The sequence below is a fragment of the Panicum virgatum genome, chromosome 6N (assembly GCF_016808335.1).
Source record: "Panicum virgatum strain AP13 chromosome 6N, P.virgatum_v5, whole genome shotgun sequence".
NCBI lineage: Eukaryota > Viridiplantae > Streptophyta > Magnoliopsida > Poales > Poaceae > Panicum > Panicum virgatum.
This window is the reverse complement of record NC_053150.1, coordinates 4,281,912-4,306,239: the sequence shown is the minus strand read 5'-3', so window position 1 is coordinate 4,306,239 and position 24,328 is coordinate 4,281,912. Positions and strand designations below refer to the sequence as shown.

Below are 24,328 nucleotides of genomic sequence, written 5' to 3'. Positions count from 1 at the left end.
TTTGTTTTTTCATCCACAATTGCTTCATATGGAAATTGTAGCATGCCCTTTTTCTTGTCAAGTAATTATTTCTTTAGCCTTAGGTGATCGAGACTGTGCTACGTGTGCAAGACATGTTTATAAATATGTTCAACTCAGTTATTTGTGCCAGTTATTCTACCAACTCAGTTATTTTGTTCTTCGGACTCAGTTATCCTTATCTGACCACTCAGTTATTCTGGTATGCGGCCTCAGCTAGCCCCCCTCCCAGGCGCTTCCTCCAAATTCAAGACCGCGGTGAGGCCACTTCCACCTACAACAACATCAGGAAACCCAGATCCACAGGTGAAATTTGTCTGTGTTTGCTTTGGTGGAGCCATTGAAATATCAAAGTTCTCACCAAATCCTATGACAATACGGAAGAAATTATCCAAGATGATTAGCTGGTTAGTTGGGTGTCTGCCCCGTAGCAACTGTGCAACCCATGTCAGTTGCTTCTCCAGCACCAACCACGACAACAACCCCGTCGTCACCATCAACTACTATGCCAATACTCCAAGGGAAGGAGAAAGTAGTGGTCATGGTACCCAGCTGGAAGGAGGAAGCCAAGGTAGCGGTAGCAAGCAAGATGCTTTGTCGGATCTTATATTGATGTAATTGCTGGAAAGGTCTTGTGAGATGGATTTCTGTTGCCTTATTTGTATGCATGTACATCTAGAGTATCGGTTTGCATGCTACTGAGTACGTGATTTGTTATGGACTTGTTTGGTGATACTTGTGAGCTTGGTGGTGGATTTGGTTTGATTTGTGGACTTCTGATGATATCTGTGTACTATATGTGTGATATGTGGACTTGTTTGGTGATATATGTCATATTTGAGACATTTGTGTGATATATGTGATATTTGAGCGATTTGTGTGACATGTGAGGTGTTTGATTTGCACAAGCTGAAACTAAAAACAAAAATAAAATTGAATATATGAAAGCTTTGCCGAGTGTTTTGGCTAAAAGACTCGGCAAAAGTGCCCTTGGAAGCTATGAACAACAGAATATATGAAAAGTACAAAAGAGTATAAGGAAATTGTAGAATCAAAGAGATCATTATATATTCATGGTATAAAATATTTCTAACTCTCAAAAAATAGAGTATAATATTTCGTCTCTCTCTTCAGTTTTCTTACATATTCACAATTACTCCCTTATCCTTGAACTTTGTTACGAAAAAAATCTACAATGTCGACATTATCACTCACTCTTTTGTCTCTCTATTTATGTGTCTACGTATTTGTCTCTTGCGAATGAGAGAAAGAAAGAATGGAGACATCGCAGATTCTTTCTTATAATCAAATCGAGGACTCGTCATATTTTCAACTTTAATTAATCACTAACTTAGATTATAACGTATGAGGAAATTCTGTTGGCAGGATATTTCATCAGCTCATCGTCACCACGACAACACTCACAGCAATGGCGGCCACACTCACAGCAGCGGAGTTGGTTGGCCGAATTCTGTGCTTGTCGCGCCATTCAGGGTGGCGCTACAAACATACTCTGTCGCGCCATTCGGAGTGGCGCGACCAAAGCGATCTGCCACGCCACCAAGTCAAAAATGCAGTCTCTACTGGGCTTGGGCACACAATGGCGCGGCATAACGGATCTGTCGCGCCAACACCACTGGCGCGACAAACCTACTTTGTCACGCCATTGTATTCCCAAGCCCAGTAGGGCCTGCATTTTTGACTTGGAGGCGTGGCAGGTCCCTTTGGTCGCGCCACTACTAATGGCGCGACAAGAACAGAATTCGGCCTTGCTGTTGTCTCTCGCTGCTGCTTGCTTCTGGTGCTGCGGCATTCCGGGTGAGTTAGTGGTTTAGAGCGGCCCTTCATTTCAACATGATCTAAAAAAGCAAAAGTTGGAACATAACCTGAAAATGAATGTGCTTGAATAAAACCTCCAAAATAATTCTTTGCAACAGGATACATCTTCTTAAATGACTTCTTAGCATAGAGGAGCATAGTTCCCATATATGATTTTCCGGCCTCTATGATTTAACGTACACATCCTTCAATTATTACAATTTTTCCAGCTTCAAAAGCTAGAATAGCAGGAGAACCAAAAAAAATTATTGCAATGATACTTAACTCATATATAATACCATCAGTTGAAAACAAACAAATTTGGGCACGCTTCATGCCACAATTTATGCATCTGTAGTTGCGACTGTAATCTAAAATAGTTCTTCAATAATGGAGATGACCCATCATTAAATTGCACACGATACAAACTAAATAAATTCCTAATTTCATAACCATACCATGTTAGAAACTACAAATAAAGTCTCATACACAAACGACAACCACATGAATAGGTAAAGCACATAAATAGTCCAGCAATAAAAATAGTCCGTCACACACATAGTCCAATCATATATAGAGTCCATACAAGTAAAAATAAAACAAGCTAATCAAAGTCGCCTTCAATCAAAAGCTCTCCCCAACCATCATCATCATCATCTCCATCATCTTTGACTACAGCTTCCCCCTTTGTCACCTCAATTTGGGACACTATGACCTCTACTTCCGCTGCATTCATTGCCCACCACTCGTCATCATCTCCATCATCAGAAACATGGTCATGCTCAGAAACACTCTTCCCTTTGTCCTGGGCAGGTAAGTCTCCTACAATTGACTTCATTGCCTCTATTTGAGTACCTCTAACACCCAAAACCTCCGTGCTCGCGGATGACACATCCTTCTCAACGTTGGGCACCTTGTGTGTCAGATCGGCAACTAGGGCCTGCATTGCCTCCATCTGAGCCTCCTGAGCTAAATCATTCATCTTTTCCATTTCTTCAATCCTCTTGTTAGCCACCAATTTCTGAAAATATTCTTCCCAAGAACCCTTTGGGTATTTAGCTTCCGTATCAACAGTAAAACCTTTCTTTGCTTTTTCCTCCCTTAACCTCTGCCTCTCCATCTCCTCCTCCTCCTTCTTCTCATAATTTGCCAAAAGCTCCCTATCTGTGAGGGACCGTGGGTACTTGCTTCGGTTCCTCCTCCAATAAACAATGCAATCCTCAAGAGTTGCCTTTTCTGCTGCCTTCTTTCCATACTCGCGCCGTAGGTCTTGGAGTATAGTCCCTGACAGAAATGACTCAAGAGGCAAAGTAACTTCGTAATCCTTCCTTATCTTCAGTTTTCTATTTATAGTGTCTCTGGATTTTCAAGGCTCTTTTGTTCTGCCCAATTGCAACAATAGCTCATACCGGCCTTAGAACCACTCCCAATCACATGTCCTTCCCTCCTGAAAAATTATTAAGAGCCAAACATTCAGAAATGTTAATATACCAAGTACTAGCACAATGACATAATCATAAGGAGTTTCAACTTTGTCGTTAATATACGAACCCAATACTCTCCGTAGCTATTGCCACAGTAATATCCGTAGCCAAGCTCAGAAGAAACTACACATTTTGTGGCCAGAATACCACACTTGCATCGAAGACTAGGAGTAGTTGTACATGGCCATGGCTTCTTCCCACTCTCAAATTCTCGAACTTCCTCTTCTGTCGGCCAATGAGATCTAGGACCATAAATATACTCATTGAAGTCACATGCCGGCCATCCATCCTGTATGACACATAACATTAGCGAGCATCTACTCCTGCAAAATTAAAGAATCAATGCTACACTACATGACACTTACCCTAGTCTTTAGCGAGCATCTAAAAAAGGGAGTGAACTTTGGAGGGACACCAATATTAGGCCTTTGAAGTTTGGCACGAACACCGCAATGACATTTCGGAGGATTGTTCACACGATATATAGCAGCTTCTTGCTTCTCTTCCTCTGTCATAGGTGGTGGATTTGGTGGGGGAGGGACCCATCGTCTAAAATCATTGTACGCCCACGACTCTGACCGATAATAAGGGAACAGCCGAATTCTAGGATCAAACTTATCCGGACCATCGATCCACTGAAAGAAAAAGCAATGGCAAGGATTCAAAGAATCATTCCACTTGCATATGTAGAATGCTCTACCGGCCGTCTTGGGATGCCTCGATTGCTTCACCTCTGCCAGCTGATTGCCCGGTTCACAACGACAGAATGGAACTGGAAGGGCATGAGGGACAGGGGCATCCTCATCACACTCGGATGGGTACTGTCCACCACCAAGCAGTTTGTACCGGGCATCGCTCATTGCCATGTGCACTGCAAATACATAAATTCAATTGCCATGTGAAATAAAAAAACTTATAGAAACAAAAACAAAATAATTATGGAAACAAAGTATATACTAATTAAACACAATATACCAGCACTCAAAATATAATATGTACATTCCTAAAACTATGGAATAAAATTACATGTAACTCATATTAACATCCCCACTCCTCAATCCTAGAAATCATATTAATCGATGCATGTACATACTACCTCACGTCCAAATCGAGAGCAGAGTACCATCTAAGTATCATCTAAAATCCTAATCATATCAACAACACCACCATTTCTCATATCAAGAACCTAACCCTAATAAAAAAAACCACAAATAACTACTAATGCACACGGTTAAACGATGGGATATTAGGGGCAATACCTTCGGGGAAGGGTGGGGAACGATTCCCCGTACTTTTTCACCTCAAAAAATCCGATTTTGGGAGGGGGGATCTTGGGGGGTGGCGGCGGCCGGCGGCGACCCTGGACGCGCTGTGGTCGGGGTGGAGCGAAGGAAGGAAAGGGAGGGTGGGGAAGAAGGGGCCGGCGTCCCAGTACATTGGCCTTGTCGCGCCAGCCTGCATGGCGCGACAAGCTTGTCGCGCCAGTGCATGTGGCGCGACAGGGAGAGCCAGGTCATCGCCGTCGCGGCGCTGCGCTGGCTCGGACCGCCAGCGTGGCCACACTGTCGCGCCACATGCACTGGCGCGACAGAGGCTATCTGTCGCGCCATGCGGCCTGGCGCGACTAAACGGGCTACGCGCTGCAAATAAAAACCAATGCGGGTTAAATTTAAAATATTATTTAAAAAAGGTTAAAAATAAAAAAAATTCGCACGCCGACGAGCGGCACTACGGAGATCGACCTAGTGGAGTGCATGCTAGGCCTGTGCCAGCCATATGTGCTCTCCGCCATGACGTGAGCTGTCATCGACGTCGCCTCCTGACCCCCGACGTCTGCTCCCGCAGCCACACAGAAACCCCACAACAAATCGCCACCCACCCATCGCCTCCACGCGGGGGCCCACCTGTCATCAACACCGCGGCCCGCCTCCCCAGTCTTCCAATCCGGCGCCGCGACCCGCGAGCGACCCAAAAAGATCCACGAATTGGAAAAAAGAGGAAAAACAAGGGGACAGGAAAGGTCTCCCCTTTGCTCGACGGCGGCGGCGGCGGCGATGTCTCTCCCTCCGGCCCCGGCGGAAAGCGGCGGCGGCGGCTCCCCCGGCGACGACTGGTTCCTCGACTGCGGCATCCTCGACGACCTCCCGGCAGCGGCCTGCGGGGCCTTCCCGTGGGACGCGTCCCCGTCGTCCTCCAACCCCAGGTCAGCCCGATGGTCGATCGATCCCTCCGTCTCCCACACCCCCTGGTAGTTCTCGGCGCAGATGCTTGGTTTAGCGAGGGATTCTTCATTCTTCTCCCGTTCCCGTTGGTTTCTGGCGGTCGATTCCGTAAACGCGGCGTTCCTGGGAGACGGTGATGGTAGAGAATTGCTGAGTTCTGGCTAGGCGTCTGATTCTGGACTTGGATGGTGTGGATGAATTATTTAGGGATTTGAAGACTGTTTCCATAGCCGATGCATGCACCGGGGGAATCTAATCTGCAAAGGCAGTTGCTTTATACAGCAGATCTTGTCGCCTGATATAAAACTTGCCGAGGTTGCTTTTGTTGCAATAAGAAAAAAAAAGAAAAAAGAATGAGGAAAAGGCCCCTAACGAAATAGTAGTGATTTTGCGTGCTGCAAGATGATTACTTTTGGTAGATTGGTTCTCGTGTTGCGGTGGCCGTGTTTATGATGGATGGTGAAACGGATATATTCATGTGTGTGGATGATATATTAGTTAATTGTTGGGGATTAGATTCCAGCCTTAGTGATAGTATGCAGCGGGATGTGCTGCTCTATCATGGATGGAATAATAATAATGAACCAGATTGGAATCAAATGAATAATTTCCTATCAGTCATGACTGTCTACACTGCTATTAGATAATTGTAACAAAGCAATTGCTAGGTTTAATTTGGCGGTAATTTGCAGCTATACTGTTTTTTTTTCTGTCCTTTTTGCTAAAAGGAGGTCACTGCATGTGTGCAGAGATATGTGGCTTACATGTTAAATTTTCCCTATTAATTTTGTGAATGATTTTGTTTGTTTGGTTGAAACAAGGTGGCGACTGAGAATTTTTCCATATGGAGATCCAGAATTGCTAATCATTTCTCCCCTTGTTTTAACAGTGTGGAAGTTGGCAGCTATGTAAACACCGGTGATGTCTTCAAGGAGCCTGGCAGTAATAAACGGTCAGGTTGTTATTTCACCTCACAACTTAGGCGCATATTGCATTATTGTATCCAGTCATCAGTTCTGTAATTGTCATTCTGTTGCATTTTGCAGTTTAAGCTCAGGATCTTCTGGTAGGCCAACATCCAAAGCTTGTAGGGGAAAAATGAGAAGGGACAAGCTCAATGACAGGTAAATGATAAACGCAGTTTCGCTTACGCTAGAGTATGAGAGATGGATTACCATGCTGATTTTTCGAATGTTTCTTATGATTGCTAGGTTTATTGAATTGGGCTCTACCTTGGAACATGGGAAGCCAGTAAAAGCTGACAAAGCTGCTATCCTAAGTGATGCTACTCGCATGGTTATTCAGCTTCGCTCTGAAGCACAGCAGCTCAAGGACACCAATGGTAGTCTTGAAGAAAAGATTAAGGAACTAAAGGTTACTCACCTATTTCCTGTTCACACTTACATATAGTACATCATCTTTTCTATACTCAGTCTTTGTTGCTTGGAGTGGACTGCAATTTGGTTGATTTCCGAATCAGAGCCAAGTAGTATTTTTATGTTCTTCTCCACAATGAGATCTTTATAGGACTGGCAGTGCTTTATGATAGGCTATACGCTCTACATATGAGCACATGCTGACAACTCTTCGTATCTCATCCAAGACATTTCTGGTTACCAGCTAGAATTAAGGTCACATACTTTTTTCTTTTGAATGTGAATTGTCCGCAAGCTCCAAATGATCCATGGAGCACATAGCATCTATTGATCACATGCAACCTTCCATTTTCTTATGATAGATTGACCATCAAGCTTCAGCTGTTTGTATCTCTGGGGAATTCACAGCCTACCACACCACTGTAATTTAGGACCCATTAGGAATTTGATTAGACCTTCTATTATAGGGTGCTGTATATATGGTTCTCTCAGCATACTATGGCCCAGCAGCTACCAAGTTGTGTGTAATACTGCTTGTGGAAAAATAATCTTGGGGGGCACAAACCTGCTCCTTTTCCAATGTTTTTTATCCTTTGGTCTGCAATGATTAATTGATTATGAAACTGTTGTTCTTTCTCTAAATTCCAGGCAGAGAAGGATGAGCTTTGCGATGAGAAGCAGAAGCTGAAACTAGAGAAGGAGAGTTTAGAGCACCAGATGAAGCTTATGACATCAACACCAGCCTACATGCCTCATCCAACCCTGATGCCAGCGCCCTTCCCACAGGCTCAGCTAGCACCGTTCCATCCCCATGCGCAAGCTGCAGGGCAGAAGCTGATGATGCCCTTTGTTGGCTACCCGGGATACCCAATGTGGCAGTTCATGCCACCTTCTGAAGTCGACACCTCGAAGGACAGCGAAGCGTGCCCTCCAGTTGCTTAATCGCTTTGAGCGACTCGTTGCGCTCGCCGCGTATGTGAATTAATCGCAACTGAAGCCCCCCCTAGTTGTTGATCCATTGATTGGGTATAACTACTGTTCTTATGTGGTAGTTCGTTGGTGACTGAGTAAGCTTATGTTCCTGGCGCCCTATAGAGGCTGCTATTAGCCCCTTTGAAAGTGACCGGGTGCTCTAGTCTAAGAGGGCGGGGGGGGGGGGGGGGGGGTGAATTAGACAATATTAGAACTTTAACATATGGCTCCAACTAGTTTGCACAAAACTTAAATTAGATCAAGCTATCTAGATGTGCAACTACGGTTCACCTTAGTGTAAAACCCTCATTGCAAAAAAGTTTTGCAATCTATAGCCAATTCTAGCAAGATACTACACTAAGAGAGTAAAGGCACACAAGTTGCAATATGAAATACAGAAGCTTAAAGGGAGGGATGAGAGAAAGCGAACTCTCGACACGAGGATTTATCTCGTGGTTCGGATTGCCACAAAGGTGCCTCTACGTCCACGTTGTTGAAGCACTTACGAAGAGTATCGCTTCTCGGCAATCAAGTCTCTTTCGTGAACACAATCACGGTCACCTTGATCCCGATCTTAACTAAGGGAGATTGCCCATGAAGGAGGGGTCTCTGTCCCCCGCACAATGTCGTCGACGCCGCTCCACACCAAGTCGGAGGGTCGTTGACTTGCCGGCGAGCCACCAATTGCTCCAAGGAGCCGGCGCACCGTAATACAAGTGTGGTTCACTCTAGAACCAGCCACAAGGATCTCAACCTTACTTGTTCACTCACTCAAGAGCGAATCTAGCACTCACACTTTACAAAGCTAGTGCTAAAACATAAGGATATGATCAATGAGCTCTTGTATGGCTTGAAGGTTTTCTTGGGTGTGTGTATGACTTCTAGCAACTTTAGCAAACTTCAAATGGCCGGGGAGCACATATATATAGGTCTCCAAGACGAACTAGCCATTTGTAGCCGTTAGCAGCTTTCTGCGTAGGCATCGGAACATCCGGTGCATAGTGCATCGGTTCTTCCGGTCACTCTGCGCTCTGAACTACCCGTTGGCTTCTCTGACACGGCCGCAGCACCTACAGGGACCATCGGTTGATCCGATGCTTAGGTGTCGGTTCTTCCGGTGACACTTGATCCGCAGATAGCCGTTGCTATTGCTGACGTCATTGCACCGACGCCTTGCTCCGACGCACCACCGGTTCTACCGGTACTGAAAGCTTGGCTACTGCACGCTTGACAACGTCTCTGGAACATAGTACGTTGGATGCACCGATGCCTCTTCTGACACTATCAGTTTATCCGGTGTTTCACTTCTTTCTTCACTTGATCTCCAGAGGCGCACAGGATTGTGGCAAAGCCAGGCCGTCGGATCTTCCGACAATCGTCGGATGCACCGATGCTATAGGCATCAGTTCTTCCGGTGCTACTGATTTCAGTAGAACTCGTCCAATTCAGCGTTTCTTTGAGTTCTTTCTTCGTGTTTTGCTTTGTATGGCCTTTACTTCATCCCTGGGATCTAGAACTGTTCACTTAATAAAAACATTAGTCCTATTGATTGCATTGTTATTCGATCACCAAAATCACTCGAAATGGCATAAATGGTGTCGGGTACCACGATTAGGGACACCCTAATCGGGGTACAAGATCACCCTAAAAACGCAAACACATATTAGGCAACTGAGTGGAATAAAGGAAAGGACTCAAGGAAGCCCATCACGCGGCCCATCCGCACCCCCCTCGGACTCGCGGGGTGATCTCCGTCTCGCTCGAGGGCTCCCATTGAGACCCTCGACTGCGCCCCGGGTCTCCGCCTCGCTCGAGGGTGGCGAACCTACCCTCGAGCAGGACAAATCATCTCCGCCTCGCTCGAGGGTGGCGAACCTACCCTCGAGCAGGACAAATCATCTCCGCCTCGCTCGAGGCCGCCTCTCGACGTAAAGGACAAACGACCCTTCCGCTCACCCGCCCGTCGTACGGAGGCATTAAATGCCAACCACTCCTCCACAGCACCCGGGACAGAAGGCGTCAGGCCGCCATTCCCCACAGTGGCTGTGACCGGAGTCCCGTCCGCCAACTCCGGTCGTTGCTCCGCCATCCCGGACGTTGTGGCAGCACTGTGGAACCTGCGATGCGGGACGAGATGTGCTCGGCACAGCTCCCGTTACTATTCTGCCAACTCCGGCTCTCCGGACTCCACCTCACCACATGTATGGCCCCGGGCCCGCCCCCTGCTCGGGAAGGGGTCCGGCGTCGCCACGTGCTCCTCATGGAAGGACGCTCAGCGCTAGCAGCCAGAGGCCCGGACCTCCCCCCTCGAGGGGTCCGGGATCTCCATGTGATTCCCGGACCTCCTTAGTGCACACGCCAGCACTCCGTCCAGGGGGGTCCGGGACCGCCGTGTGCCCTGCTACCGCTGATGCACGTATATATGCAAGACCCTGACCTGCAGGGCTCACGAAATGCCACCACGCCACGTTTGGAAGACTGTACACCCTACAGCGACGATCACGCTGCCTGCTGGGGCTGGCAGGACGCCGGCGCGATCTGCGCAAGACCAAGGACGATATCCAAGGCGACTGCCACGCCCGACGCCATGCCCCACAATGTACTTCCTACAGTGTTCGACCACTATGCCCCCGCGATTCGGGGGAAAATGACGACTTCCACGATCCCCTGTTTATGTACACCGTCCCTCCTTGTGACTATAAAAGGAGAAGGCGGGCTTCCTTTAAGGGGGATCGTCACCTTAGTCGACGTCCTTGACATCACACACTCAGCACCACTGAACACCCAATATTTGCACTCGCCTCAATCGACTTCTCCTTCTAGCAGAGACCTGGGAGCTTCCCTCCCTCTCTCGCTTTGCCTGTACCCCCTACTACAGGCACCTCCGGTGCAAGATAATACATTGCCCTCGCACACCCCCTTGCTGGACGTACGGCCCCGTGGCCGGAACCAGAATAAACCCGTGCGTTACTGTGTTGCCTCTTGCATCAACATTTGGGACGAGGAAACACGCAGCATTACTAGTTGGGATCCGGACCGCCGGGTCACGACACCGACAAATGGTGTCATGTTCATTACACCCTTCAATGGCTGTACAATTTTTTGCGGAGAAGAGAAGAATGTTCGTTCTTTTTCTCCATAGCAACAATACCAAATTAATTATGTGCCACATATATATTTGACAGTGCCGTAAAATTCAGTGATTTTTGTGTACAAGTTAATTATCTGGCATGAATCTTTGGAATTGTGACGTCATGTTTTCAACATTGACATGAGTAAAAGAATCAGCTAGACAATGATGAGGCCAACAAGCAGCAGAGACACCATGGTGCCAATTAGAGAGGTGAGGCTGCTGCCGCGGCGGCGCCGTGTGAGATGACGCCAGGGGTCATGATGACCGTCGACGGGCCACCCGGGCAGAGCCTGATACCCGGCGAGGGCGCGCCGGGCGAGGCCGGTGGCGGCATCGTCCTGGTGCACTCGGCGTCGCTGACCCTGACCTGCAGCTTCATCCCTGCGGCGCAGTGCCCCGGCACGCCGCAGATGAAGTAGCGCCACCCGTTGCCGCCGAGCCGGACGGCATCGCTGCCGGTATGAGCTGATGTCTGATGAGCTGACCAGCTGCTTGTTGACAAAGCAAGCAAGGAAGGCTGTTTGTGGCTGCTGCGATCTTGTGCAGCATATGGGATCCTCCTGACGAGATGCAGAAACATGATATTGTTTTTCTCAAACTCGATGATAGTCACAGCGTGGCAATTGCCGCCGCCGCTGCCTATGAATCTTGTGAGGAAAGAGAGCCAATGCAGAGTGAACACTAAAAACGTGGCATTTTACGACAGACTAGCCATGAGGAAACGTGGCGTTGATTGCTCATATTTGGTTAATTGGTTGGACATCATCATGGAACAAACCAGAGTTCTATTCAACACAAAAGCAGCCACATATATATGGCAGATTGGCAGAACCGGCACGGCGCGTCGCCCACGAGCATCCCATTCCCGTGGCTGCTGCCAAGGCTGGCACGGAGCGGCGCTCCTGCGAGCCACGGCGAGCAGCAGGAGGCGTTCTTGCGACGGGCAGGGTGTGGATGGCAGGAGACCACGATGGTACCTTCTGGGGATGTAGCCTCCGCCCTCGGCGGACGGCCGGACGCCCGGTGGTCATGGAGACGAGCGAGGAGCGCACGCCGGTGATGGCTGGCGCGAGCGGGTGCATGGAGTCAAGAATCTAGGAGACACAGCGAGGAACCTCAGCGAGGCGGTGGCGCTCCGGCGAGCCACGGACAGCCACTGGAGGCGGCACACCGGGGGTGGACGGTGTTTGCTCTGCCCATGGGGCTGGGCGCCTGCGCCTGGGGCCTGGGCACGCCGGCCGTGGTGACCGTCGCACCAGCCCTCGCTGCCGCGCAAAATTGAGGAAGTCGCCGCCGGGGCGACGCACATGATCCGAGCGTCGCCGTCGCGTGGCTGCTTGTTCCAGGGGCGAGCTACGGCGCGCAGCATGCCAGCATGACATGAGGGCGTTCCTGCGACGGAAAGGGGTGGATGGCAGGAGAGACCTTGATGGAACCAGCCGGGGATGGAGAGGCGCGTCGCGGCGCACTCCGGAAGCAGCCAACGAGCGGGAGAAGCCTCCTCGACGGGGCGGAGCTCCGGCGAGCAACGGAAAGGCAGCGGAGGCGGCCCTGCTTGCAACGACAGGGGGTGGACGGTGTTGCAAGTGCCGACCGGGGGGACGGCATTTGAAATACCGTCCAACCCTGGGCCGGTTTTAACCGTGGGATGGGAGATGTGCGGGCGAGATTTGCTGCGTTTCAGTTAGAGAGCCATGGCGTCCTCGAGTCCTCGTCAGGCAGTCAGGCGCGCGCGGGAGCTGGGCGGCGCCATGGCGGAGGGCTTAGCAGGCCAGGCGAGGCCGCGGCAGACGGAGGATCCCGACGGCGAGCCCCGCTGGTGAAGGTCGCTAGCTGCTGGGCTGGGCAAGCGGCAGCAGCCTCGTGGTCGCATTCGTCAAGAACGGAGCGGAGCTTCGTCGTCGGACCACCGGCCGGCCTCGGCCTGCTTCAGAATTGGGTACGGGAGTATCGGCCATCGCACAGCTCTGAGTCCGATCCTAAGCCTGCTTCGTTGAAAGCTGGGCTTGGCAGATCTCATGATTCACTGTCTCGTTGGTGCAACAACTGAAGTGCGTGCGTGCCCACGAGACGTTCCGGGAGGCGGCCGGCGCCCTACAACCGCGCCGCCACCCAGCCCCTCACTAACGGCCACCCCGGCCCTGGTATCCAGCACCACGTGCTCCGCTCCTCCTCCTCCCATTGTAGCTCCTCCACCCTCGCGACGGTGACCACCCCGGCGCCATCGACCCAAATCCACCCCGCGCCGGCGGTCACCCAGACCCGGCCCTGCCGGTCACCGTAGGGTTGCTTCGACCCTTCTTCCCGGCTGCTACCTCGACTGGGCGCTGCAAGTACCACCGTTGGGCCGAGCTTACTCCGTCCAAGGTTTTGGGATTCAATTTGGGAAAATTTTGGTCCAACCGAAATGGACAAATTTCAGTTATTTTGGACAGTGAATACGATGTGGAATTCCACAGGCACGCGGCCTTGGACAGTTCCAATGGCGGCGATTGGTACCGTAATGCTGCCCTAATACTGACTTTATAATCGCCCGCACCCACCTGAACTCCCGGTCGAACCGACCCACCTGGTGGACTCCACACCCACCTGATTTATCTCTTTCCCCTCCCGGCCAGCGCTCTCTCTCTCTGTTCCCCATCCCCTTCCCTCTCTTCTCCTTTTCCCCTTCCATTTGTTTGAGAGCTCGGCCGCCTGGCAGCTCGATCTGGATCCACCAGAGCTTGAGCGCGCACGGCACAGCGGATGACAGAGTTCGAGCTTTGCTTTGCCGGTGGAAAGTCGGCGCCCCGGACTAGAACCGGATCTCGCGAGAGAAGCTGCTTCTCCCATGACGCTTTGCTTCTCTTCTCCTTTTTCTTTCTCCAGATCCGACTCCTGGGGCGCAGCGAGCGGTGCGGTGGCGAGCTCCTTGCCCACATGGGAGCGGCACGGCCGGGAGGTGCGCCGCGGCGGGATGCTTCGTGCCCACAGGGGAGCGGCGCGTCGTCCAGGTAAGTGGGAGTTTTTCTTTTTCTTGTTCAGATTTTTTTACAAATTTTTTTCATATGATTTTCTTTGTTTTGGATGCAAAATTTTTTTACCTGAGTTTTTCTTTCGTTTTGGATGTAAAAATTTTTTATCCAAGCTTTTTGTTTTGAATGAAAAAGTTTTCTCGTGAATTTTTTTAAGTTTGTTTCTTGAAAATTTTTCTTCCAAGTTTTTTTCAGTTCGTCAATTTTTTCCCCTTGAAAAGTTTTTAGAAAAAATTTTGTCACAAAATGACAAAAAGTTACTAAAAAGGAAAAAAGAAAACAATCGGGAAATCGACCGTATAGACTAAAACTTACGGTCGCCCGTAAACTAGCGTGCCCGTGAAGCTGCTGCCCTACCGTCACGTGCTGGGCTCCAACTGGGCGACATAGGGATAGAAGCGGATTGGATTCACATGAAAATAGATTCGGATACTTTGGATATGCATCTTCTCCTTTCCATCCCATTTCCATCCCTATGACGGAAGCGGATAGGATTCGCATGGAAATATATTCAGATATTTTGAATATCCATCTTTCTGTTTCCATCTCCCTAGGGCGATGCGCAGTAGCGGAGCTGGCGAATATCCACGCCTAGGGCCACTATCTAAGCACCTAAATAGTCCATACCATGTGCACATACCAATAATTAACATAAGCAAAGGGGAAAGCTAAACCTCACCTAAGTGATTTGGAGACTCTCCTCACTCGAATTTTCTTTGTTCACCATCTACACCTTCTTCTCCAACTTCGGTGAGGTTAGGGTTCGGGGTTGGTGTGTGGGGGGGGGGGGGAAGGAGGCTACTGCTGTCCGCGGGGTTGAGGGCTGGCGGCGGCGGCGGTCGTGGGGCGGCGAGGCCACCGGCGTGGTGGACGGCGGTTGGGCGGTGCCGGGGCGGGGGTGATGGCGGCGGGAGGGGCTGGCCGGACGGCCAGCGTGGGCGGGCTAGGGCTAGTCGGAGGGGTGGCGGTGGCGGGCGGGTGGGGGGCTGGCGCAGGGAGCTAGAGGAAGAAGAAGGTGGGGGAGGAGAAGAGGAAAAAGAAGGTGGGAAAAGATAAGATGGAGAGAGGGTGGGTGGATCTGAGATATCCATTTTAGATCTATCGGCTGAAATATTTGAGTGAGGGGAGAGCTTTTGTTTCACCCAGGTGAGCAATAAACTCAAGGATCACCTTGCTACGGCTGTTTACTTTTTTCTCATTTATAGAGCTGCTGAATGCTTATTTCCTTCTCGGCAGCACTCTTGTCTTTGGTTATAGTTACAGTTAGCTAACAACAAGATAGAATCAAATATGAAAAATACATATATTAGCAATGGCACATAGGACCACAAAATTGTATAATACTGAACAACTGACAGAAGGATGCAGTGGTTGCATTTTGGCGAAAAGAAGCCGGAGAATGAAAGGACTTCAATGTCTCGATCCTCTTGATTGTGTAATCCTAGTAGAAGCCAACAAATTTCTTTAGGTAATGGAAAGATTATCTGGCTTCACCCTCCTCATCAAGGAGGGATCCGACAAACCTTATTACAAGCAGTAGCAACCACACCACATTCTCACAAGATAATTAAAGTATGAAGCATGCTTATTGAAAGCCAATTCGTAAATTAAAAGGCCATCCATGGGATATGAATAAATAAAGAGCCAACATCTCCAGCACACGACATGCCTGAATCATCTTCTCTTTTTGATTTTCACTGCGCTGCAACTGCGTCCAATGGCGTCACCAATACGTTCCCCTGAATAAAACCTGTAAAAAAGTTTCCGTTGACATTTGTTGAAAACAATATCATTCTTAGATAGCCAAATCACCCAACACATAGCTAATATGCCTGTCAATAAATGTAAATTTGGTTTATGACCCCTTGTTTTAACCAATGATTAAATAAATCATCAACATCCTTTGGTGGTGCTAAACCAAAAACTAAGTGAATAGCACATTAAAAAATTTAGCATAAGCGCAATCGAAAAAAAGGTGTTGGATAATTTCCTCCCGGTTACAGAAGCTGCACACTTTTTTTCGATCCAATTTCGCCTAGCTAAATTATCCTTTGTAAGTAAAACACCCCTTTTCAAGTACCACATAAAGATTTTAATGTTTAAAGGTATTTTTGCATACCAAATTTCTTGTGTAACCTTTATACCATTATCAACAAGATTTTTATACATAGAGTGTACCGTGAAGCAGCCATTAGCTTGTAGGGACCAAATGAAGGTATCCCTCCCCTCTTGTAAATTAATGTTCAACAACATATCCACTATACGGAGTCAGTCATGTAGTTTATCCACATCAAAGCTCTCCTAAAAGAGATATTTAGTGGTGTGGTGCTAAACACTTCGGCTACCGTAGTGTGTCGTCAGTGAACAATGTTGAACAGAGAAGGAAATTGGGACTTCAATGTATGGTTGCCCAGCCATATGTCTTCCCAAAATCGTATTTGTGAACCATCTTTAAGCCAAAAACGTCCCAAGCTAAGAAAGTTATCATTCACCCCCATTAGACAAGTCCAAAAATATGAATCTCCAGGCTTCTTATTGACTTGCCCTAGAGTTTTATTCTTTAGATATTTATTCCGCAACAACTCTTGCCAAATGCCTTCTTCATTGCATAGTTTAAACAACCATTTACTAAGCAGGTATTTATTTTGAATATCTAAATTTTGTATTCCCAAACCACCCTATTCTTTTGGTTGGCACATCAAGGGCCACATAACTAGTTTGTACTTTTTCTTATGTTGGTCGTTTTGCCAGAAAAATCTTGATATATAGTACTAAAGTTTTCTAAGGACTCCTTTTGGGACCTCAAAAAAAGATAGCATAAACATAGGTAAACTAGACAAAATGGAGTTAATCAGAACCAACCTACCACCTATAGATAAAAGGTTGCCTTTCCAACCACTCAGTCTTTTCTCGATCCTATCCTCAATTATTTTCCAATCATTATTGCTAAGCTTTCTGAAATGCATCAGAATTCCTACATAGCGAAAAGGATATGAGCCTAGCTTGCAACCGAATAGACTTGAGTACATTAATTCATGTTGTTTTGCTTGACCAAAGAAAAATATTTCACTTTTGTGGAAGTTTATTTTAAAGCTAGATAATTGTTCAAAGACACATAACAGAAGTTTGATGTTCTTTGCTTTGTCAATATCATGGTCCAAAAATATAATTGTATCATCTGGGAATTGCAAGATAGATAATCCCTCTTCTACTAGTACAACCCCTTTCACTTGCCCATCTTCCTTAGCTATGGCAATGATGATAGCCAGCATATCGACCGCTATATTAAATAGTTGTCGAAGCCCCTTTTTGGATTGGAAATATGAGCCTATTTGATCATTCACCTCTATTCCCACATTCCCTTATTTTATAAACGCTTCTATCCATTTGCACCAAACATGAGAGAATCCTTTCATTTTAAGAGTTTGTTGTAAGAAATCCCATTTCACTTTATCATAAGCTTTTTTCAAAATCAATCTTAAAAATAATCCCATCTTGTTTTTTTCTATGTAATTCATGTAAGGTCTCGTGTAGGATAATAGCCCCTTCCATTATATTTCTTCCTGGTAAGAATGTTGTTTGTGATGGTCTGATAACCTTTTAGGCTACTTTCACAATCCTATTCGTGGCTAATTTTGTAAATATTTTGAAACTAACATTCAACAAATAGATAGGCCTATATTGTTGAATTTGTTTTGCATCATTGCATTTAGGCAGCAATATTATTGTCCCGAAGTTTAGGCTGTGGAGAGGCGGTGTACCCATCACTCCACCCAAGAACGAGCGAATCCGCTGTGATCTCCGCCTAGGCGCATCACCACTCCGCGGTCGTTGACGTTCATGGATAAGATCAAATATCTTGTCGTGGAACGTGCGGGGGCTCAACTCCAGAGCCAGGCGCGATGACACTAGGCTACTGGTTGATGCTTGTTGTGCTTCATCATTAATTTGTAGATGGTGGAAGGATTTACACTCAAAGACATACCTTAGCTTCGCACGAGACAGAATGGTGGAGATACATTTTTGGATTCTCGGAACAATTTATGAGCCCTATTACTCATATTCGCGGATAGTGGTGACAAAGTTCACCCTGTTAGCGTCATTGCTTGATGACCTTTATGACAACTATTGTTGCACCACAGAGGAGAGTACTGTCTTCAACACAGCCATAGAAAGGTTTGCGCAGCTGCCCAGTAGTTCTTCAAATAATACTAGGAGGTTTGATGAAATTCACTTCACAAAACATTTAGTACCTGTGATTGAACAATATATTAACCGATGGCAGGTGGGATGAACAAACCACAGAGGAGTTCCCAGCACATCTGAAGCCACTCCTCATCGGCATACTTGACACTACAAATAAGATTGAGGAGGAGTTAAAACTTCAGAAAAACAGGCATGCTGAAGTTGTCAAAAAACTAGTAAGTTACTCCAAAAGATCACATTAAGGAAACATGTCATCACTGTAACACCCCGGGTGTCTGCACAGTAATTAAATAGGTGTCTGCACAGTAATTGTGTATGTTTGCTATGCATCATGTGCTTGAATTACTTAAAAAGGATCTATTTGTAATTATGAAAGGTTATATGTGTAATTATGATTTTATGCAAGGCCCTTTATATAGTTATTTATGAATATAGCTTTTGTGGAGGGTGTTTTTGTAAAATTTTAGTGCATTTAATGCATGGCAGCCAATTTTGCTTGTAAGTCTACATTTGAAGTGAATTTGCTTTGAAAAAGACAAATTTCCTAGAATTCAAATTCCTTTCTATGTTTTTAATTTTAGCTCTTGAATCTTTGGTCAAATAAATTTTTGCACAACATCAAAGTTGTAGGTCTTGAAAAGTTGAACAACTTTCATGTTGGGCATTTTTTCATTTGAGCTTTGGTTTAAAAGTTATCGCTGGTTTACAGTTTAGTCCATGGAATTTTTGGTAATTGCAAAATCGCCCTTATTTCCATCTCCCACCTCCCTACTCTGCTCTCGCCGCCGTCCACCGACAGCGCCGCCCGCCGGCGCCTTCCCGGCCATTCCGGCCATTAATTCGTCGTGCGCTGGCACCCACGCGTCGCGGACGACCTCCTCCACCGCCCTCTAGCCTTGCGCTGGAGCCTCCCCAGCCGTGCCACGCGCCCCGCCGCTTCCAGAGCCGCCCCGACGGCCGCCACCGCGACGCCGCCGTGGAACGGCCGCTGCAGAGCACGCCGCCCTCTTCTAGCGAGCGCCCGAGCACTACACATACCCCAGGACTCGATTTCGTGCGTTCCTTTGCCCTCCCCTCGTTCTCACACCGCAGAATGCCGCCGCCGCCCCGCTTGAACCCCGGCGAGCTCACCCTCGCCGCGGAGCCGCCTCACCGCCGCTCCTCCGCCCGCTCTGACCCCCTAGCAAGCACCGCCTCGCCCTCGCGCAACTCCCCGACCGCTTCCCCTCGCCCAATCCTCACCGGAACACCCTCGCCATCGCTTGCCTCCGCCGCCGAGCCGCCCTGCTCCGTCGAGCCGCCGCCTCCGAGCCCCTCCCCGCAACCCTAGACCACCGAGAGGTGCGCCTTGAACCCGTGAAGCTCACGCACCCCTCCACCCTCGCCGCCGGTGAACCCCTCACCGGGAAACCGCCGGTCAAACCCCGCATCCCCTCTCTGACCCGGCCAGGGACGTCGGTGTTTGAATTTGAAAAACCCCAGGGGGTTGTCTGCGTAGTCAGTGACTCATTGGAATAGTGCCTTAGGGACTGGTTTGCAATGTTTTTCAGTGAACTTTGAAATTCAATATCAATTCGTAGAAAATTCGTAAAATAGCAAATCTTGATGTTTTGGAATCCTCTTGAAGAGCTCTATGCAGTAGAACCATAATATGTTAGGCTTTAGTTGCAAGTTTTTGCTGTAGATTTTGATTTGTGTTTCTAGTACATAAATATTAGTTGTTTTCATCTTTTTCTTAACTACTGCATTAAGCCTTGTCTTGCAGTGAAACTTTTATGGTAGTTTAATTATGTAACACTAGCGTTGCTGTAAAAATTTCATGATTAGTTCTCTTGTGTAGCTATTTATTTGATTTAATCTTTGTTTAATAGACTTTATTTATGATAAATAGTTTCTGTTCTTAATAAATCCTGATTTTATTCCTGAGTGTTCATCTGAAGCATCTTAGCTTGTCTAGGAAGTTTGAGCATCAGTTCATGACTAAAACAGGAGCTAAAGTTTAATCTTGCTAAACTGATGTTTGTTTTGTTTATTTTCTCAGAGTTATTTCTGTGTAGATAAAATCATGAAAATTTCACAGTAGTCAGATCATCCTTGTGTAGGTCTGTTGTTAATTTTTTAGCCTCTGCTTTGCTATATTTTGACCTGTATAATTCAAGATTGTGCTAGGTGTTGTCTGAATGAATGAATTTTTGTGATTAATTGGCTACATGTATTGGCATGAATTTTTCAGGGTAGCTTAATCTGTTCATGTTCTGTTTAGGGTAAGTTTTGGTAAATTAATTACTGTTTGTACTTTGAGTTATATGTTTATTTGCGAATATGGAAGTAATTGCTATAGGAATCCACCCCCACTTATTCATGAAGTTAGTCAACTTCTTTTGTGCTGTTGATCATGATGCCTTGTGTAGTTAAATTTGTTATTTAACTACTCTATAAACGATTGCCCATGTTTGTTTTTAATGTTGTTCTTGCATTACATATAGACACGACTGCCTTATCGGACGGGACGTACGAACTGATCCCGGAATCTGACGGAGGTGATCTCGAAGCTCAAGTAAACACTGCTGAACTAACTGAAACCCCGGACCAAAGTTCGGAAGAGCCTAGAGCTGAAATAGTTAGCAATTACCGAGAAGGCAAGCCCCGGACATAACCTATATTTCAAATTGTTATCATTTACTGTTATTACTTACTTGTGCATTTACAGTTCTTAGGATTTGAATTGAAACCCTAGATGCATGATCCTAGGAACCTATGTACTGAACACTAGACCTGAGTTCGACTACCTGCTAAGCTTATAGGACCGGTAAAAGTCAAGTGATTGCCTGTCACTCGCGAGCTTTGTAGGAATTGCCTGTTTACTTTCTGTTATCAATATAAGGACGACGGACGGGGTTTTGATCGATATCATAACTTCATGTGAGACCCCGTCTGTGTTGATGAACTTGCTAAGGTCGCGGTGTGTGGTAGTGCTGGTTAAGTTTTTGAAAGTACTAGTCACATGCCGTAAATATGGTACGCAGCAAGCCTAGTAGCCGATTGGACCGGGGAGTGGATATACCTTTCACTCTCTCAGTAGGGATAGGTTTTATTTTTATGTTGCGCAACACTACGACTTCAAGGGACAAGGTTCGGCCTTGGAGCCCTGTAGTCGGGGAGAGTGACCCTATCCACAAGCCGGAAAGAAAGGTCAACGGTTGTTTGGGAATGACCCGACGGTGTTCCAGACGTGTGTGCTAGGTTATCCTTGCAAGGTTGAATTTCGATTCAGAATCGTCCGCCTCTCACGATGAAATGAGACTGCTTGATCTCTTTGCCACACAGAGTAAGAAGAGCAACAATACTTTAATCAATCTTGATGTTTGCTTAGATTTCTACCATGATTGGATAGTAGTTGCTTACATAGAATGGTTAATCGACTAGAATCTTGAAAGCTAAAACTTGAAAGTAAGGACATACTCTTTATTGCTTTTCAGCAAAAGAAAACCAGAGCCTCACAAAGCCTTGCATAGTCTAGCTAAGGTGGGCTACTTATACCCGTTGACGGTTAAGTCTTGCTGAGTATTAGAATACTCAGCCTTACTGTTGAAACCCTTTTTCACGTATGAGTTTTGAGGATCAGATCGCTAGCTTGACCTATCCTTGCTCGTTGCCTCCTGGCTAGTCCGTAGAGTGGGATACGTCTTCGGCCGGCAATGACTATGACGAGTGATGCCATGCTTGGGCTAGCCTGGTATCCTTTTTGCGACGTGTTGTAGCCGTCGTGTTTTATCTTCCGCTGTTTAAACCCTGAAGCTTTACACTTATGGCTTGTATAACTATTTTACTTAATTTGGTTTTGTAATAATCATTTGAACTGGTTTGTAATCTTTGCTATGCCTGTGTTGAAAAATTGTGGTTGTAATGTCTCTGAACTCGTCTTCGTGCAGGGTATGCTTGTTCGATACGAGAATCGGTGGTTGTATCGGGACGTTACCCGACAGACCAAAAATTGTTCCGTTTGAAGTGCGTTTAAGCTAATGTTGCCTTTATGGTGATGGCCTGCGCACTTGAGCCGGGATAATTTAGGCGGTTCTGCCACAATCACGTTTTCTAATATTTATTTTAACGTCTTGTACATATGTCTATTTAGGTGATCTGCACTGCCAAATTCTACCATGCTGAGGTGAATTGGCGCGATGAACACTATGTACCAGCTACTGTTGATGAGCACCTCGAAAAATCCATGCGTAGTAGTGTCTGTATGCAAATAATAATTGGTGTGCTCATTTCACTAAGAGATTGTCGGGAGGATGATGTTAATTGGGCATTCACCTTTCCCAAACTTATCAGATGTGTTTCTGTTGTGGGGCGCGTTGGAAATGACATCGTGTCACATGAGGTATATATACAAAATCTCTCCACACATATATAAACTTCTCAATTATCAGAAAATTTTTTCATCAGTAGTCAAAGCCTTAGATATAGTTACATACTGCATATTCACCAAAGGCTTGTTTTCTAATTATTATTCCGAATTTTCATCCCTTCAAGCGGGAACAAGCTTCGGAGCATGTGGTATCCACGGTGCAAACTTGCATGAAGCAATATGGGATAACAGCAGAGCAAGCCAACGAAAAGCTTAGAGTCATAATCGAAGAAGCATGGATGGACATCGTCCAGGAATACCTCGACCAGAAGCAACCTAGGGAGTTTCTTGAGAAGTCGGTCGATGTTGCACGAACAATGGATTTCTTTTACAAGCGTGATGATGCGTACACCTTGCCGCTCAGCATCAAGGACACTATAACTTTGATGTATGTGAATCCGTGTGAGCTGTAGCTATGGTATATATGGTTTATACTTTGGTACAGCTTGATGATCCAGCGTCAAGTAGTGTCGGCATACTGCATGCCAACCAGCTAAGATAAGATACGGTGTACATTACATGGCTGTCATGATCCTTAAACTTGTAACTTTGGGTTGTTTAATTTTATCTACACTCGTGTTAGCTACTCCCATCATCAGCTTGCATGGTCTTGTTCTGTACAAGTATATAGAAAAAACTTGACCTGCGGGGGGAAAGACCGCCCCCACGGCATTGTATTAAGAAGACCTTCTCACATATGTCAAGAAAACTCCTGAACCTCTGCCCTACCCATACATAGTGGCCCGTCGCCTTGTGAGTTAGGCCGGACCTAGACTATGCTTTGGATATGGGAACAGACGAGGAGAATTTTTTGTGCAAAGCGGGAGTCGAACTCCCAACCTGGTGGTTCCAAACCGGACTTCCCACCAACCGGGCTAAAGTATATATATACATGGTAGAGAGTGAGGCCTATTCTCGATAAACTACAGCTTGCTGTTATGCTCCAGAATGTTTTCTCAGTCTCTGTCTATCATTTATAACCATAGTGAGTGCGCGCCCCTCCTGTTCCATAAAAAAAGTTGTCTATTATATCTGCATCTAATTTATTACTTGTGCAAGAGATGTGTGCAATGTCCCAACAGAGACTTGACAACAATCAAACTTGGTGGGATAAAAATTATATTTGTATATATCTTGTATTGTTCTAAGTTAGCTAGTTTTCCTCCATAAATTGTGGACCTCATAACTTACTGATCATGGCTGTTATGCTGAAGGCATCGGTGGCGGGTTTTGCCCATATATCATTCTCCTTTCAGTAGGAACAGTAAAGAAAGAACAAATGCAACCGTTCTTCCCCTTGATCACATGGTTTAAAGGTGAACTATACCAAATGGGGCCATGGGCGTGCTCATGAGGGGTTGAAAGGGGTACGGGGGACCTCACCAAGGATAGGCAATGACGATTCTGAGAGCCGCAGCTTGGAGTAGAGCTACGGTGGGGGAGATCGTCGGCGACGAGCTTAGCTTGCTTTCACCGGATCGGAGTCGGGGAAGATAAGAATATGAAGACGACGAACAACTTCTGTTGGGGAGAGATGAAGGCTGCTGGCGTGGAGGATCGATCTCGCCCATGGCTTGGCTGGTGGCCACGTCCAAGTCGGGGAGAGGCTATATATCGCTCGTGCTATAATTTCACGATCCATCGCCTGAAGAAATCCACCATGTGTACGTTAGT

General features: G+C 46.8%; 2 protein-coding genes and 1 long non-coding RNA gene across 3 annotated transcripts; 2 read left to right on the top strand and 1 right to left on the bottom strand.

The window, feature by feature from the left end:
• Positions 1-2,823: 2,823 nt before the first annotated feature.
• LOC120677664 lies at positions 2,824-4,723 on the bottom strand. The gene is made up of 3 exons (XR_005676395.1): positions 4,580-4,723; positions 3,686-4,191; positions 2,824-3,609 (listed from the first exon to the last, which is right to left on the bottom strand). It is a non-coding gene; the product is annotated as an uncharacterized LOC120677664 (long non-coding RNA).
• A 562-nt stretch (positions 4,724-5,285) lies between these two features.
• LOC120677661 (transcription factor bHLH115-like) lies at positions 5,286-8,025 on the top strand. Its single transcript, XM_039958836.1, has 5 exons — positions 5,286-5,523; positions 6,432-6,494; positions 6,589-6,666; positions 6,754-6,916; positions 7,567-8,025. Exons 1-5 carry the CDS (start codon positions 5,375-5,377, stop codon positions 7,858-7,860), a joined length of 747 nt encoding a protein of 248 aa, XP_039814770.1. The 5' UTR covers positions 5,286-5,374; the 3' UTR covers positions 7,861-8,025.
• Positions 8,026-12,717: 4,692 nt separating this feature from the next.
• LOC120677826 ((E)-beta-caryophyllene synthase-like) lies at positions 12,718-23,223 on the top strand. The gene is made up of 7 exons (XM_039959032.1): positions 12,718-12,842; positions 13,076-13,229; positions 13,892-14,016; positions 17,992-18,213; positions 18,323-18,458; positions 22,379-22,627; positions 22,780-23,223. Exons 1-7 carry the CDS (start codon positions 12,718-12,720, stop codon positions 23,065-23,067), a joined length of 1,299 nt encoding a protein of 432 aa, XP_039814966.1. The 3' UTR covers positions 23,068-23,223.
• The last annotated feature ends 1,105 nt before the right edge of the window (positions 23,224-24,328 follow it).

What these genes read in the sequence shown, in the direction of transcription:
- LOC120677661 (XM_039958836.1), top strand. Translation starts at nt 5,375, where the DNA reads ATGTCTCTCCCTCCGGCCCCGGCGGAAAGCGGCGGCGGCGGCTCCCCC. An exon ending in CCGTCGTCCTCCAACCCCAG is followed by an intron (nt 5,524 to 6,431) that starts GTCAGCCCGATG and finishes TTGTTTTAACAG; the next exon opens with TGTGGAAGTTGGCAGCTATG. An exon ending in AAAAGATTAAGGAACTAAAG is followed by an intron (nt 6,917 to 7,566) that starts GTTACTCACCTA and finishes TCTAAATTCCAG; the next exon opens with GCAGAGAAGGATGAGCTTTG.
- LOC120677826 (XM_039959032.1), top strand. Translation starts at nt 12,718, where the DNA reads ATGGCGTCCTCGAGTCCTCGTCAGGCAGTCAGGCGCGCGCGGGAGCTG. An exon ending in TTCAACACAGCCATAGAAAG is followed by an intron (nt 18,214 to 18,322) that starts GTTTGCGCAGCT and finishes AACCGATGGCAG; the next exon opens with GTGGGATGAACAAACCACAG. An exon ending in ATGACATCGTGTCACATGAG is followed by an intron (nt 22,628 to 22,779) that starts GTATATATACAA and finishes CATCCCTTCAAG; the next exon opens with CGGGAACAAGCTTCGGAGCA.